The 13,037-nt window shown below is 36.4% G+C and overlaps 2 protein-coding genes across 2 annotated transcripts in view; one reads left to right on the top strand and one right to left on the bottom strand.

Annotated features, from left to right (window-relative positions):
• The first annotated feature begins 10 nt into the window (after positions 1 to 10).
• On the top strand, positions 11 to 11,895 carry RNFT1 (ring finger protein, transmembrane 1). The gene is made up of 9 exons (XM_004747256.3): positions 11 to 161; positions 1,458 to 1,915; positions 2,103 to 2,179; positions 3,819 to 3,919; positions 5,369 to 5,522; positions 6,136 to 6,294; positions 7,200 to 7,265; positions 10,366 to 10,467; positions 10,992 to 11,895. The coding sequence occupies exons 2-9, from the start codon at positions 1,513 to 1,515 to the stop codon at positions 11,124 to 11,126; spliced, it is 1,197 nt and encodes a 398-aa protein (XP_004747313.1). The 5' UTR covers positions 11 to 161; positions 1,458 to 1,512; the 3' UTR covers positions 11,127 to 11,895.
• RPS6KB1 (ribosomal protein S6 kinase B1) overlaps positions 9,361 to 13,037 on the bottom strand; it is a 43,740-nt gene continuing 40,063 nt past the window's right edge. Inside the window, exon 15 of the mRNA XM_045070366.1 lies at positions 9,361 to 10,302. Coding sequence (XP_044926301.1) covers positions 10,299 to 10,302 — 4 coding nt within the window. The 3' untranslated portion in view covers positions 9,361 to 10,298. The remainder of the gene's footprint in view (positions 10,303 to 13,037) is intronic.

The following is a 13,037-nucleotide window of genomic DNA, read 5'->3' as shown; positions in this document are numbered from 1 at the left end:
GCGCGTGAGGACGTCCGGGGAGCGCGCGCGCCGCCGCGCTGGGCCGGAGTTGCCGGTAATGGGGTTTGAAGGTGATGGCCTTGATTGAAGGCCTCGCGGCGGGGTCTTCCGCTGTTGCTGCGCTCGCTGCCGAGGCCTCCGTTCACTCTTCGTCATGAGAGGTCAGGCCTGGGAGAAGCGGGCGGAGGCCGGGGACCGCGGCGAATGGGGCTTGGGTGGGGGCGGGGGTGGCGGGGTTGGAGGTGGAAATAAATGGGGCACTCGAAGCTCGAACGTGGGTGGAAAACTGAGTCCTGGGGATTCCGGAAGAGTTGCGTGCGTTTGCTTTTAATTTTTTCGTCCCCTTTCTTGCATGTGTTTGGAGGAAAGTGGGAAGGTTCTACGTTTTTATTTATGGAAAAAGATACAGAAACTGTCTCGTTCAACGTTGGTCTTCGGAGGTTTGAGGGAATAAATAGCACCTGTGGCGTTGGGAGCATTGGTGAAAGCCTTTGAAGGCATTAAAAATCACACCGCCGTACAGTAACTGAAGAAAAAAAAATTCAGACTTAGGAATGAAATAGAATGACAGAACATGCCCTGTCGTTAACCCTATTTTCTCCTACCAGCAGTCTGGGATAAGGCTCTGCGTTCAGTCGGCTGGGATTGACTCTCTAGCATCTTTCTGCCCACACTGGTCATTTAGGGATCCTTCCCTGCCAGTGTCTGTTGTTCTTCCCACCCCCAACCCCCACGTCCCCAAAGATGATGACATTTTTAATAGGCAGACTATATTAACTATCCTTACTCAGAGTAAAGAGTTACCTAGCAATTACATGGCGACTCCCCAAGTCTACCTATTTTAAAGGTATTTGGGTCGCTTTCTTTTATGGGGGACGGTAATACTCTTGGAAGTAGTTATTAGAAAGCTTTTAAGCCTTGGGAAAGCTATTTCAGCATAAAACGAAATTTGTCGGTTACCTAAGTGAAATGTGTTTATTATCAGTTTTCCATGATACTTTAAAAGGCAGTAAAATTTAATTTTTTTTCTTCCTAGCCTTTCTAAGCATTAAAAAATACAGTCTGACTTTTATGGAATGTAGAATCTCCATCAGAGATGAAACTGCTCTATTCGGGCTGAGTAAATGTACTGATGTATTCAAGTATGAATGAGTATTCATACATTATTAACATCTGCTGGGCACTCATACTTTGACTATTTTGTGCTTTCCTTCTGTCATTAGAGAAGGCACCTGAAACTAATTTTTTTTTTTTTTGTACCAGATGTTCCCTAAAAAATAGTTTGGGTACAGCCTTTGCATTAAGGGAAGGGGGATGAGTCTAGTAACAAGTGATAGATAACCTGAAGATAATTCATCAACTGTGACTATTGGCCTTTAGAATAAAGGATTCCTACGAGAAGTATTTGTCTGTATTTAACTGTTCACTTAGAATATTTTCTGCTCTTTGATTTTTAGGAGATAGAGCCCTGAAACAAAGAAATCTGGATCACAGGAAAAGTATTCAAGGGTCATGCAAGCCCACTGTAGCCAACTGCACAGCCCTCCAGGAGCTGCAGGCAGTGAGGATGCCTCAGTCTCCCAATGTGTCCATACAAAATTGACAGGAGAAGGTTCTTGTCTTCATTCAGGAGATGTTCATATCCAGATAAACTCCATACCTAAAGAATATGCTGAAAATCCAACCTCCAGAAATATAAGGTCAGGTGTCCATAGCTGTACCCATGGATGTATACATAGCCGCTCACGGAGTCATTCCCACAATGAAGCAAGGCAGCCCGATGATACTGCCACAGAGGCTGGAGATCATGGTAGTAGCTCCTTCTCAGAATTCCGCTATCTCTTCAAGTGGTTACACAGAAGTCTTCCATATATTTTGATTCTGGGTGTCAAACTTGTTATGCAGCATATAACAGGTAGAGTATAATAAAACATTGAATTGTTTCATTGTCAGTTAATTTTACTTCTTTATTGGTAATCTACTTGAAGCTTTGTATTTTGTTAGCTTTTAAAATTATATATTTTTCCTTTAAATTAATGTCATTGTGTTAGCTCTTGGATTTTTTTTTTCCGTTCAATTAACTGGAACTTATTTCCTAACAGGAATTTCTCTTGGAATTGGGCTGCTTACAACTTTTATGTATGCAAACAAAAGCATTGTAAATCAGGTTTTTCTAAGAGTAAGTATAACAAATAACTGAAAAAAACATTAAATGTTTCTCTCTGTAGAATTAATTATATACTCGCTTTTGAGAGAAATAGGAATTAAGATAGTTTTCTTGAAAATTTAAATAGACATGTTATAGCATCCATGATATATTAAATTTTGTTATCTAAATGATCTGTCCTAACACTACATTGTTTCACTTTATTTTCTTTGTATGTTGAGTCCCTGATAGAAAAACTTAATAGGATTAAAAGATTTAGAATTCACTATTTGATCTGATTTGTCAAGTGTCCTCATATTTTGAGTAATTTGACCAAACTATATAATATCATTAAAAACTTTAGCTGTTGCCCTATAAAATTTTAAAATAGTTAAATAAAAAATATACATCAAATAGGTATTAAACTGTTTAGGTCTCTCTTATTTAAAGATAATTAAACCCAAATAGTTTTTCCATAACACAAATGACAAATTATTAGTCATATAAACTATTGGGGAAAATAGGATTAGTTTATAAAATTTCACCTTAAAGCAACTTTGAAGGGCTGTATCTCTGTAAAGGATCATGCATTCTGACCTGGATGTTTGTAGTTAGAACCTATCAAACCATAAAAATGTAATTCAGGGTTTAAAATAGGTAAAACTTTTATAGATTTTATTTATTTGACAGAGAGAGAGAGACAGCGAGAGAGGGAACACAAGCAGGGAGAGTGGAAGAGGGAGAAGCAGGCTTCCCACTGAGCAGGGAGCCTGATACACGACTCCAGGATCAGGACCTGAGCCAAAGGCAGACACTTAACTAACTGAGCCACCCAGGTGCCCCTGAAACTTTTAATTAAACATATAAAACAATTTTAAGGGGCGCCTGGATAGCTCAATCGGTTAAGCATCCTACTCTTGATTGTGGCTCAGGTCTTTGTGAGACCAAGCCTCTGTCAGTCTCTGAGCTCAGTGGGCAGGCTGCTGCTTGTCCCTTTCCGCTCCCCCTCCCTGCACCTCATGCTCTCTCTCTTAAATAAATAAAATCTTTCCTTAAAACAATTTAATTAAGGGGTGCCTGGGTGGCTCAGTCAGTTAAGTGTCTGCCTGCCTTTGGCTCCGGTCATGATCCTATAGAAGCAGGGAGCCTGCTTCTCCCTCTCCCTCTGCTCCTACCCCTGCTTGTGCTCGCTCTGTCAAATAAATACATAAAATCTTTTTTAAAAAATCTAAGTGATACTAATAACAAATCACCTTGTTAAAATCTTACTGAATTCTTTGAAAATTTTGAAAATTATACTTACAAATCCTGATAAATGCATTTTTAAAGTTCTGTTTTGTCAGGGAGGCAAAAATAGGCAAAAATACCTTTGCAGAGATAAAGTTTGTACTTGGACAGGTCCTTTATGTTAGCTTGTAGAAGTTTGGGTTTCTTTGAAACCTAGGTAATGTGGGTAATGTTTTAATACAGTGAGGAAACTTGTATTTTAAAAATTTATGAGTTCTGTTTTGTTCACTAAGAGTGTGCTGATGTATAATTTAACAATATTTTTATTAAGATTAATCTATTAAAATGTTCTAAGTTAATAAAAATATTCATTAATTAAAATAGTTTAATGACATAATTCTGGCATAATTCATAGTAACAAATTATAAAATTGTTTATTTTTCAGGAAAGGTGCTCAAAGATTCAGTGTGCTTGGTTACTGGTATTCTTAGCAGGATCTTCTGTTCTTTTATATTACACCTTTCATTCTCAGTCACTTTATTACAGGTAATTTGAGGTCCAAATACACAATCACATTTTTTATGTAATCATTTATTCCATAGCACTTTGCATATATCTTAACTTGTATATAATTATTGTTAGAGTTCAATTTTTACTTATTCCTTTCCTTCCAAAATTAAGAGGTCTAAGTGACTCATTCAGATTTATATATCAGTGCCTTGGCTTAGAGGTGCTATTTAATTTTTGATACTTAAATTTTTACTTATATAATCAATAGTATTGAATACCATTCAGTTGTTTCTGGTGGTCTTTTTAAATTTTTATTTAGTTTTGACAGAAATTTTATATGTATAAGATAATACAACATGATGTTTTGATATGTATACATTATGAAACGATTACACAATCAAGCTAGTTAACATCCATCACCTACTTTAGTTATGTGTGTGTGGTGAGAACATGTGATCTGTTTCTAGAAACAAGGCAAAGACTTAGTAAAGGACAGTAGTTAAATTTCCATGTCAGATGGAAATGTTTTGAATTTTTGGCTCTAATCAGGTAATTAGAAGTTTTGGCTTCAGTAGAGCTGGAGAGATGTTACAATCTAGGATATAGTTTCTAGGGGGAAACAATACCACTCAGATTGCATTGAGGTAGGTAGGTAGGAAGGGGGTTAAGAATAAAAGATGACACCTAAGACTTAGTCTTAGCAACTGGCTGGATGGTGGTACCATTTATGGGCTGGCAAAGACTGGGGAAGGAACTGATTTTGCTTTGGACATGTTAAGTTGGTGAGATCATGTAGAACTGTTAAAGAGATTATAGCTATATGTCATGAGCTTAGAGTCAAGGTTAGGGCTATAAATTTTGGTGGTATCCAGCATGTGGCTGATATTTAAAAACTATGGAACTCTTCAAGACTAATGAGGGACAGAAAATGTAGACAGGAAAGGGGGCAGGACTGCACATCCCTATAATTAGAGGAGGAGGAGTAAAGGAGATTTAAGGAACCATCCATCACATAATGAGAACTAGAAGAGTGTGATGTTAGAAGTCTAGGAAGAAGTAATTCAGAGAGGGAAGGTGGAAAATGAGAAGTGGCCTTTGAGTTTAGCAAGACAGAAGGAATTGGTGATCTTGGCTAAAGCAATTCAGTGGAAAGGAGGGAATGGACCCTTGATTGGGATTGGTTGAGAAGACAATAGCAGATATCTAGTGTTTAGTGAATTTTTTAGATTACAGGCTAGCTTTCCAACATGCTAGGAAGACTTTTTCTTTATTCTATGGAGGAAACATTTGAAATGTAAACATTTGAAAAGTCTCTTTAAGCAAAATGATTTTCTACTCTATTTACATGAACTCTGACATCTTGCCAAACTCACATTTTTTACACATCAAATTAAAGTAAAATATTTGGTAGCAAATTTAAAACCCCATCAAAACTTGACCTTTGTATGTTGCTTTGGTTAAGTGTTGATGTTTTTCTTTTGGTAGCTTAATTTTCTTAAATCCTACCTTGGACAATTCAAGCTTCTGGGAAGTACTTTGGATTGTTGGAATTACAGACTTCATTCTGAAATTCCTTTTCATGGGCTTAAAATGCCTTATTTTGCTGATGCCTTCTTTCATCATGCCTTTTAAATCCAAGGTAAGAAACTAACATGGCTTATTGAGAAAATGTTAGCAAACCACACCAATGCTATTTAGTCTTTGTTGAAATGACTTTTTCATAACTTTTCAGTTTCCTAAATAATCTAATTTAAATTATCTGTATTACTTCAGACTGGCAACCATTTGCTCAAATCTTGAACCCAAATATCAATCTAGTCCAATAAAATCAGAATTATATTTGCTTCAGAATAATCTAAAAATCAATCTCCACATCACACATAGAAAAACAAAATTTAGATTTGTACTTCTGTTCTCCTCCAGGGCTTTATCAATTAATAACTGATAACTGACTGTATTCAGTGTTTTTCTCATATTCAGTAAAAACTTAAATATAAATTTGTGTAATCAGCAAAAATGTAAATTTTACTTAATAGTATACGTAAAAAATTTTCACTATGTCATTCTTTAGAAATTCTTTAGAAACAAATCACTCAATAATTATGAGAACGAGGTTGCCAATCATAACCATTATCATTATGAAGATTTGTATATTGTGTCCAGTACTCGTGATTATTTCAGTCCAGTATGAAATATTTATGCTATGTATAAGTAGCTTGTGTAGCTGTTTTTTTCTTTCCTTTCCTTTTTAGGGTTACTGGTACATGCTTTTAGAAGAATCATGTCAGTATTACCGAACTTTTGTTCCCATACCAGTTTGGTTTCGTTACCTTATAAGCTATGGGGAGTTTGGTAATGTAACCAGACGGAGTCTTGGGATATTGCTGGCTTTACTCTACCTCATACTAAAAGTAGGTAACATGGGGCATCCGGGTGGCTCAGGTCATGATCCCAGGTCCTGGGATCAAGCCCCACGTCAGGCTCCCTGCTCAGCAGGGAAGTCTGCTTCTCCCTCTCCCTCTGCTCCTTCCCCTGCTTGTGCTCTCCCCCGCCACCAAATAAATAAATAAAATCTTAAATAAATAAATAAAAGTAGGTAATGTTATAAATCTTCTCATTGTATAATGATTCATGTGATGATTACAGATTTTACATACTATTGCTTTTGTCTTTAACTGTTTTATAGCTTATATCACTAGTTTGAAGTAATGGCAGGTTCTGTATCTACTTTAAAAAAAAAATGGAATTATTTATCTTTATCTTAATCCAGTAGTTCTCAGATTTAATTGGGGGAGTGGACCTCCACATAGCATGGGTAGAGTAGAACATACCCATCCCCAAAAGTAGTTAGTATCTGTCCATACACAAAATTATTGAACTGGTATAATGTCCGGTTGCCCTCAAATTAATATGAAACTTCAAAAAATGTTAAGTACAGGGGTGCCTGGGTGGCTTATTTGGTTAAGCAACTGCCTTTGGCTCAGGTCATGATCACTGGTCCTGCGATCAAGCCCCGCATCGGGCTCCCTGCTCAGCCAGGGGTCTGCTTCTCTCTCTCCCCCTGTTCCTCCCACCTACTCGTTCTCTCTCTCCCTCCCTCCCTCTCAAAGTCTTGGGGGAAAAAAATGTTGGCTTAAACCTATACATTGATAAGATATTACATAACTGAATTTTAAATATATTTAGAATGAAATGAATATGCAATGAGCATTACATTAATATCAGTATTTGAGATTATGGGAATTTAGCTTTGATCTCTGGGTTTAACAGACAGGGTTCTTTGAATTCAAGAATTTTCTCTTATTTCCTTTTCCAGCTTTTGGACTTTTTTGGACATCTGAGAACTTTCCGACGGGTTTTGCGAATATTTTTTAAACGACCAGTAAGTACTTTTTATCAGTTAAAGAAAAAAACACCTTTTTTTTTTACCTTTCTTCATTATAAAAATGTTTTAGTTTATAAATGTTACAAGTATGGATTGATAGGACACCTGGTTGGCTCAGTCGGTAGAGCATGTGATTCTTGATTTTGGGTAGTGAATTCACGTCTGACATTGGGCATAGAGCTTGCTTCTTAAAAAATGTGTGGATTTCATAATTACGTGCTTTTTTAGTACTTTGGCACATAGAGATATGGTAATAATTTGTTTTATTTCTGTGATAAGTTTCTTGACTTGAATGTTGACAACCACCTGATAGTTGATGTGATGCTTATATTTTTGAATGTACCACTTCAGATCACTTGACATAAGGGTTTATATACATTCCCTTAAGGATCTTGTCATGAACTTTTATGGTTCCTTTTTGGAAAATTCACATGGGGTGCCTGGGTGGCTCAGTCGGTTGAGCATCCAACTCTTGGTTTCAGCCAGGTCATGAAATCAAGCCCTGAGTTTGGCTCTGTACTCAGCAGGAGGTCTGCTTGGGATTCTCTCCCTCTCCCCTTGTCCCTCCTCCCTCAGCACCCTTCTCACACATGCTCTCTAAAAATACATAAATATATAAATCTTTTTTTGAAATTTAAAAATAAATTTTAATATTTAAAAATTATTTTTAAAAAATTTTTAAATTAAAAAACATTTTTTTCACAAATGGTGGCTTTGTATACTTCCATTAACTCTTTAGCTCCTGTAATGCTCTCATTATAATTTATTGTGTATACAAGAAAAGCTCATTACCAAAAATGTCCTTTCAAATCTTCTTACTGGAAAAATTTCCCCAAGTCAATTCTATATATACCAGTAAGTTCACAATGTGGAGTTTAACAATATATGGAAACTCTAGTGTCAGTTATAAACTTGATTATTATGTGATTCCACTGATGTTATACATTGCAGAGAAAGGCTCATTTGCTATTTCGTAGTCTCAAAGGTTATCAGTACTCAGATATGGACAGTTTTTGGCTAGACAGAGCTAGTAATCTTATTTTTTTTTAAAGCAAGCTCTATGCCCAGTGTGGGGCTTGAACTCCCAAGCTCAAGATGAAGATTCACATACTCTACCACCAGCTGAGCCAGCCACATGCCCCTAGAGCTACTAATAAGTTTTGCTGCATCCTATTCAGACTTCATTCTTCAGATAGGTGTATTAAAATTGAGAGTTCTGCTTAGATGAAGTTTATTGAATTGATTATATGAGTATCAACCATTTTACTATAATTTAGTAAGGCTTGTGCTGAAATACTTTGATAGTCACTCTCTGTGAGGCATAAAGAGAAATCAGTCTTTGATACTCTTTGATTCACTCTTGAGTCTCTCATGAATGCATGCATCTACACAATCCTTAACTTTGCCAGGGAAATGGCAACCACCATCAAAATAAGTCTTCACCTAAAGGGAGTCTGCAAAATACCAGACAGGAGTGCTTTTTTTTAAGGTTTATTTATTTGTTTGAGAGAGAAAGAGAGGAAATGGGAGGTGCAGGGGGAGAGGGAGAGAGAGAAACTCTCAAGTAGACTGTGCTCAAGCCCCCCAAGGCAGGCCCTATCTCTGCAGCCCTGAGATCACAACCTGACCCAAAACCAAGTCTGATGATTAACTGACTGACACCCAGGCTTCCCAGGAGTGCTATTTTAAAAGTTTGTCAGCTTATGCTTATATATCTGCAGTGCACTCTGCTAAATGACACTTTAATGAAGGGAAATCGGCATCAGGATCATTCATCAGTGTTCCAGTTTGTTTCTGGAATCTTTAATATGACCAGACTAAAAAAAAAAAAATCCTATTTCTAAATATTTTTATTCTTTGAGTCTTTGTTTGATTTTATTAACTCACAGTATTTAGTAACATAAGTTTATTTATTTTTTTTTTAAAAGATTTATTTATTTATTTATTTGACAGAGAGAAATCACAAGTAGACAGAGAGGCAGCCAGAGAGAGAGAGAGAGGGAAGCAGGCTCCCTGCTGAGCAGAGAGCCCGATGCGGGACTCGATCCCAGGACCCTAAGATCATGACCTGAGCCGTAGGCAGCGGCTTAATCCACTGAGCCACCCAGGCGCCCCGTAACATAAGTTTAGATCATAGCCTCGGGTTGAGTCAGGTCATGCTTTGCTCTCATTACCATGACTGAACTTGGTTATTCTTAACTCTCTTCAGCCACCTTTTCCTCATTATTTCTACAAAAAGGTGATCTTATTGGCAACATTTTGTCCTGTCTAGTTAATGACTATATTCTACTCAGTTTGGTGAGGAAGTTATTAAGGTTTTAAAGAGATCAAAAACGTTAAGGACTTTAGGAGAAAAGGAAATTCAAAGAATAGTGTTATCATTCAGTCTGTTTTGACAGTATAACTCTGCCCCGCAACATTTTGCAATTCCAGTTCTTTTGTAAAATTTTATTTTTTTCCTAGTAGTAAATCTTCTCTAACTTTAGTGGTAATTAAGGATGACCGTCAACTTATTTTTAGATTTAGTAAAAGGACACTCTTCAGTGGTCCCCAAACCTTCTTCATTTTCAGTTCACTTAGAGAACTTTCAAAAGTTAGATTCCTGGGTCACATCCCTGTATGTCTGGACCTAGTGAGTCAGTCTCCAGTGTGGAGCACAGAAATCTATTTTAAAAGCTATCTCTACATGAGTTACATTCAGCCTGCCAAGCTTTGAATGGACTGTTTTGAACCAGTGCCATAGGTAATAAGTGGGCTATTTGGTAATACACATAATACATGAATATTGATTTTTTAATAGTTATATTTCAGATGGCTTAATCTCTTAAACCAGTTGGATTTATAGCATTTTCATCATTATTATTAATACATCTAAGAGTCTTCCAAGATCCTATTATGTATTTAATTTCACCTGGATGCATGTAGTCCATCCAGACATGGTTCTGCATACAAAGTTCAGTTTTGAAATGTTTGCCCCCTTCAGGAGAGTCTTCAAATGCCCAGTTCCAGGGAGATTTGAGAAATACAGCATCACCTATGTATTTGAGTAACAGGAAAGAAAAAGATTTGTAGATGAACAGAACTTTTTTCTTCCTAGAGTTACGGAGTGGCTGCCAGCAAGAGACAGTGTTCAGATGTGGATGACATTTGTTCAATATGTCAAGCTGAATTTCAAAAACCCATTCTGCTGATCTGTCAGGTAAGTATATTTTTTAAGCATACCAAATACAGTACCTTCTCTGAGTTACAAGTGATATTTATTTAGTTGAAAGGAAAAATCTACAGTGTTTAGCCTAAAGTAGCATTCAGGCCACATACTAGTAATTTCTTACCTGTAATCAGAGGTTTGGTAGATTAGTTAAATCTTATCCCTTATGGTCTAATGATTTGTATGGAGAGGAATGTATGTAAGGCCCTTTCTTATACTTTATGGCAGTTACTCTCAAAGACTATTAAGCTGTGAAGTCATTATACTTAAAGCTATCGTCTAGGAATAGCATATATTTTATTAAAGGTCACTAAATGAATAGTCAGAAGAATACTATTGGCTCTACTACTGACACTGCTTTATGTTTTTTAATGTACTTTGTTTCCTTATTTGTAAAATGAAGGGACTGGTGCTCTCCAAAATTCTTTTCAGCTATAGAGTATGATTCTCTGCAATGTGATGATTTTAAATTAAAATGTTAGCAAGTATAAAGTCTAATTTTAATTCCCTTACAGCATATATTTTGTGAAGAATGCATTACCTTATGGTTTAACAGAGAGAAAACGTGTCCACTGTGCCGAACTGTGATCTCAGACCATATAAACAAATGGAAAGATGGAGCCACTTCATTCCACCTTCAAATATATTAAGTTGTATAAACTATGAAGGCCACAAAACACTAATTTCGTTTGGTTACAATGACTATTGATAAAGACATTCGAATGGGTTTTCAGGACTAGAAGTTAAGGAACATGGCTTCAAACGGTTTTAGGTTATTATAGTAAGATTTAAGTGTGTAGTCAAATTTATCAAAAGATTAAAAGAGAGAACCTTATGTTTTAAGAAATATATAAGTAATGTTCAGCCTAATGCATATGGAAGATTTATTCTGTCCTAATTATTTGACAGGTGATTGCAGTGTTAAATTGTGAATGTTTTCTCATTAATGTTATCAAAATGGTAATTGGGTAACTAAAACTAGTGGTTTTAGAGGAACTCAGGTATTCTTTTCCTGACATTGTTTTCAGAATAAAGAATATTTTTCATAATATTTTAAGATACAGGTTATCTGAATGTAGAATTTTCTTTAGCATTGACTTTTATAGTTCCCACTCTAAAAATTCTTAAAATTTTCATAAAGTTTGTATTTTTAAATGAAAGTTCTAAAAGCTATTTTTTATCTGTACACAATCAGATTTTCTAAGTGAAGATTAATTTACTGAGGATGATATATTTTAATACTGTATTGCTCTCTGTTAATATGCTTAGCAATCAAATGAGAACAGATGATTTAAATTCATTGTTTGTGGACCTCATACATACAATCTGCCATCAGCTTTAATGTACATGATATTGCTTTTTGTATAGTGCCATGAACTATCTTAAAGTAACTATTAAAATAATCACATGGATTACAAACAGCTCGCTTCACTGATGATTTGAATAGTGTGATAAATGGGACCTACTCAAATTCTACAGAAGATTCCCCTTATAAAGCCTTCTCCAAAAAATTTTGGAATCTTATGCTTGAGTTGTTACTTGAGAGATTAAAGCTTACACTCAAGAGGCTTCCAGGAGACACCTTAGTGTAGTCTGTTTGCTTCTAGGTACTTCTAGTTTCTCTCTCCCCATGAAACCTTTAAGGCAGAATCAAATCTTTAACAGAAGTTTGAAGGACTGGGGCACCTGGGTGGCTCAGTTGTTAAGCATCTGCCTTCAGCTCAGGTCATGATCCCAGAGTGCTAGGAATGAGCCCCACATCGGGGCTCTGTGCTTCTCCCTCTCCCTGTTGCTCCCCCTGCTGTGCGCGTACTCTGTCAAATTAATAAAATCTTAAAAAAAAAAACTATGAAGGACCGATTATATCTAGAGTAGAAGTTTCTACCCATTTTCTCTATTAGCATTAATCAGTTTGCACACAAGGAAAAGATAGTGGAAAGGAAAAGCTGGGAGGTAGAACACAAATTTATAGTATTAAGACAAAGTCTAAACCAGCATATGGATAAATAAGGACAGTGACCAACCAGCTACAGATTAAGTCACTTCCATGCCTATACAGCCATCCAAACTGACAAGAGTATTAGCTGGGCACCTGGGTGGCTCAGTAGGTTAAACGGATGCCTTCAGCTCAGGTCATGATCCCAGAATCCTGGGATCGAGCCCTGTATCAGGCTCCCTGCTCAGCGGGGACCCTGCTTCTCCTGCTCTCTTTACTGTTTACCCCCACTGTGCTCTCTGGCTCTCTCCGTCAAATAAATAAATTTTAAAAATAAATAAAGAATATTAGCCTATAACTATTTTTCCTACATAAATATTGCCAAGTTATAAGTACACTGTTGCTAATCAGTGATGATATATTTTACTCTATTACCTACTTTGAGAACAGTTGCAAATACTGGAACAAGCTTACTTGACCTTAAATCACTTTCTTGACTGTGATGAAGCCAAGATTATTTAGGTTTACAGCAGAAGACTGAGAAAGGCAGTTTGGGATTAGAATTTGAGTGTGAAAGATAGTTGTGCTAACTTCCTATTACCAATACAAGAGTAGCATCTTACTA

Source organism: Mustela putorius, unplaced genomic scaffold, assembly GCF_011764305.1.
Source record: "Mustela putorius furo isolate JIRA1106 unplaced genomic scaffold, ASM1176430v1.1 tig00003962_pilon_pilon_pilon, whole genome shotgun sequence".
Taxonomy (NCBI): Eukaryota; Metazoa; Chordata; class Mammalia; order Carnivora; family Mustelidae; genus Mustela; species Mustela putorius.
This window is presented reverse-complemented; position numbering and strand designations above follow the sequence as displayed.

Excerpts from the sequence above, each read along its gene's own strand:
- RNFT1 (XM_004747256.3), top strand. The coding sequence starts at position 1,513 with ATGCAAGCCCACTGTAGCCAACTGCACAGCCCTCCAGGAGCTGCAGGC. Across the intron at positions 5,523-6,135 it reads TCATGCCTTTTAAATCCAAG|GGTTACTGGTACATGCTTTT; the intron begins GTAAGAAACTAA and ends TTTCCTTTTTAG. Across the intron at positions 6,295-7,199 it reads TACTCTACCTCATACTAAAA|CTTTTGGACTTTTTTGGACA; the intron begins GTAGGTAACATG and ends TTCCTTTTCCAG.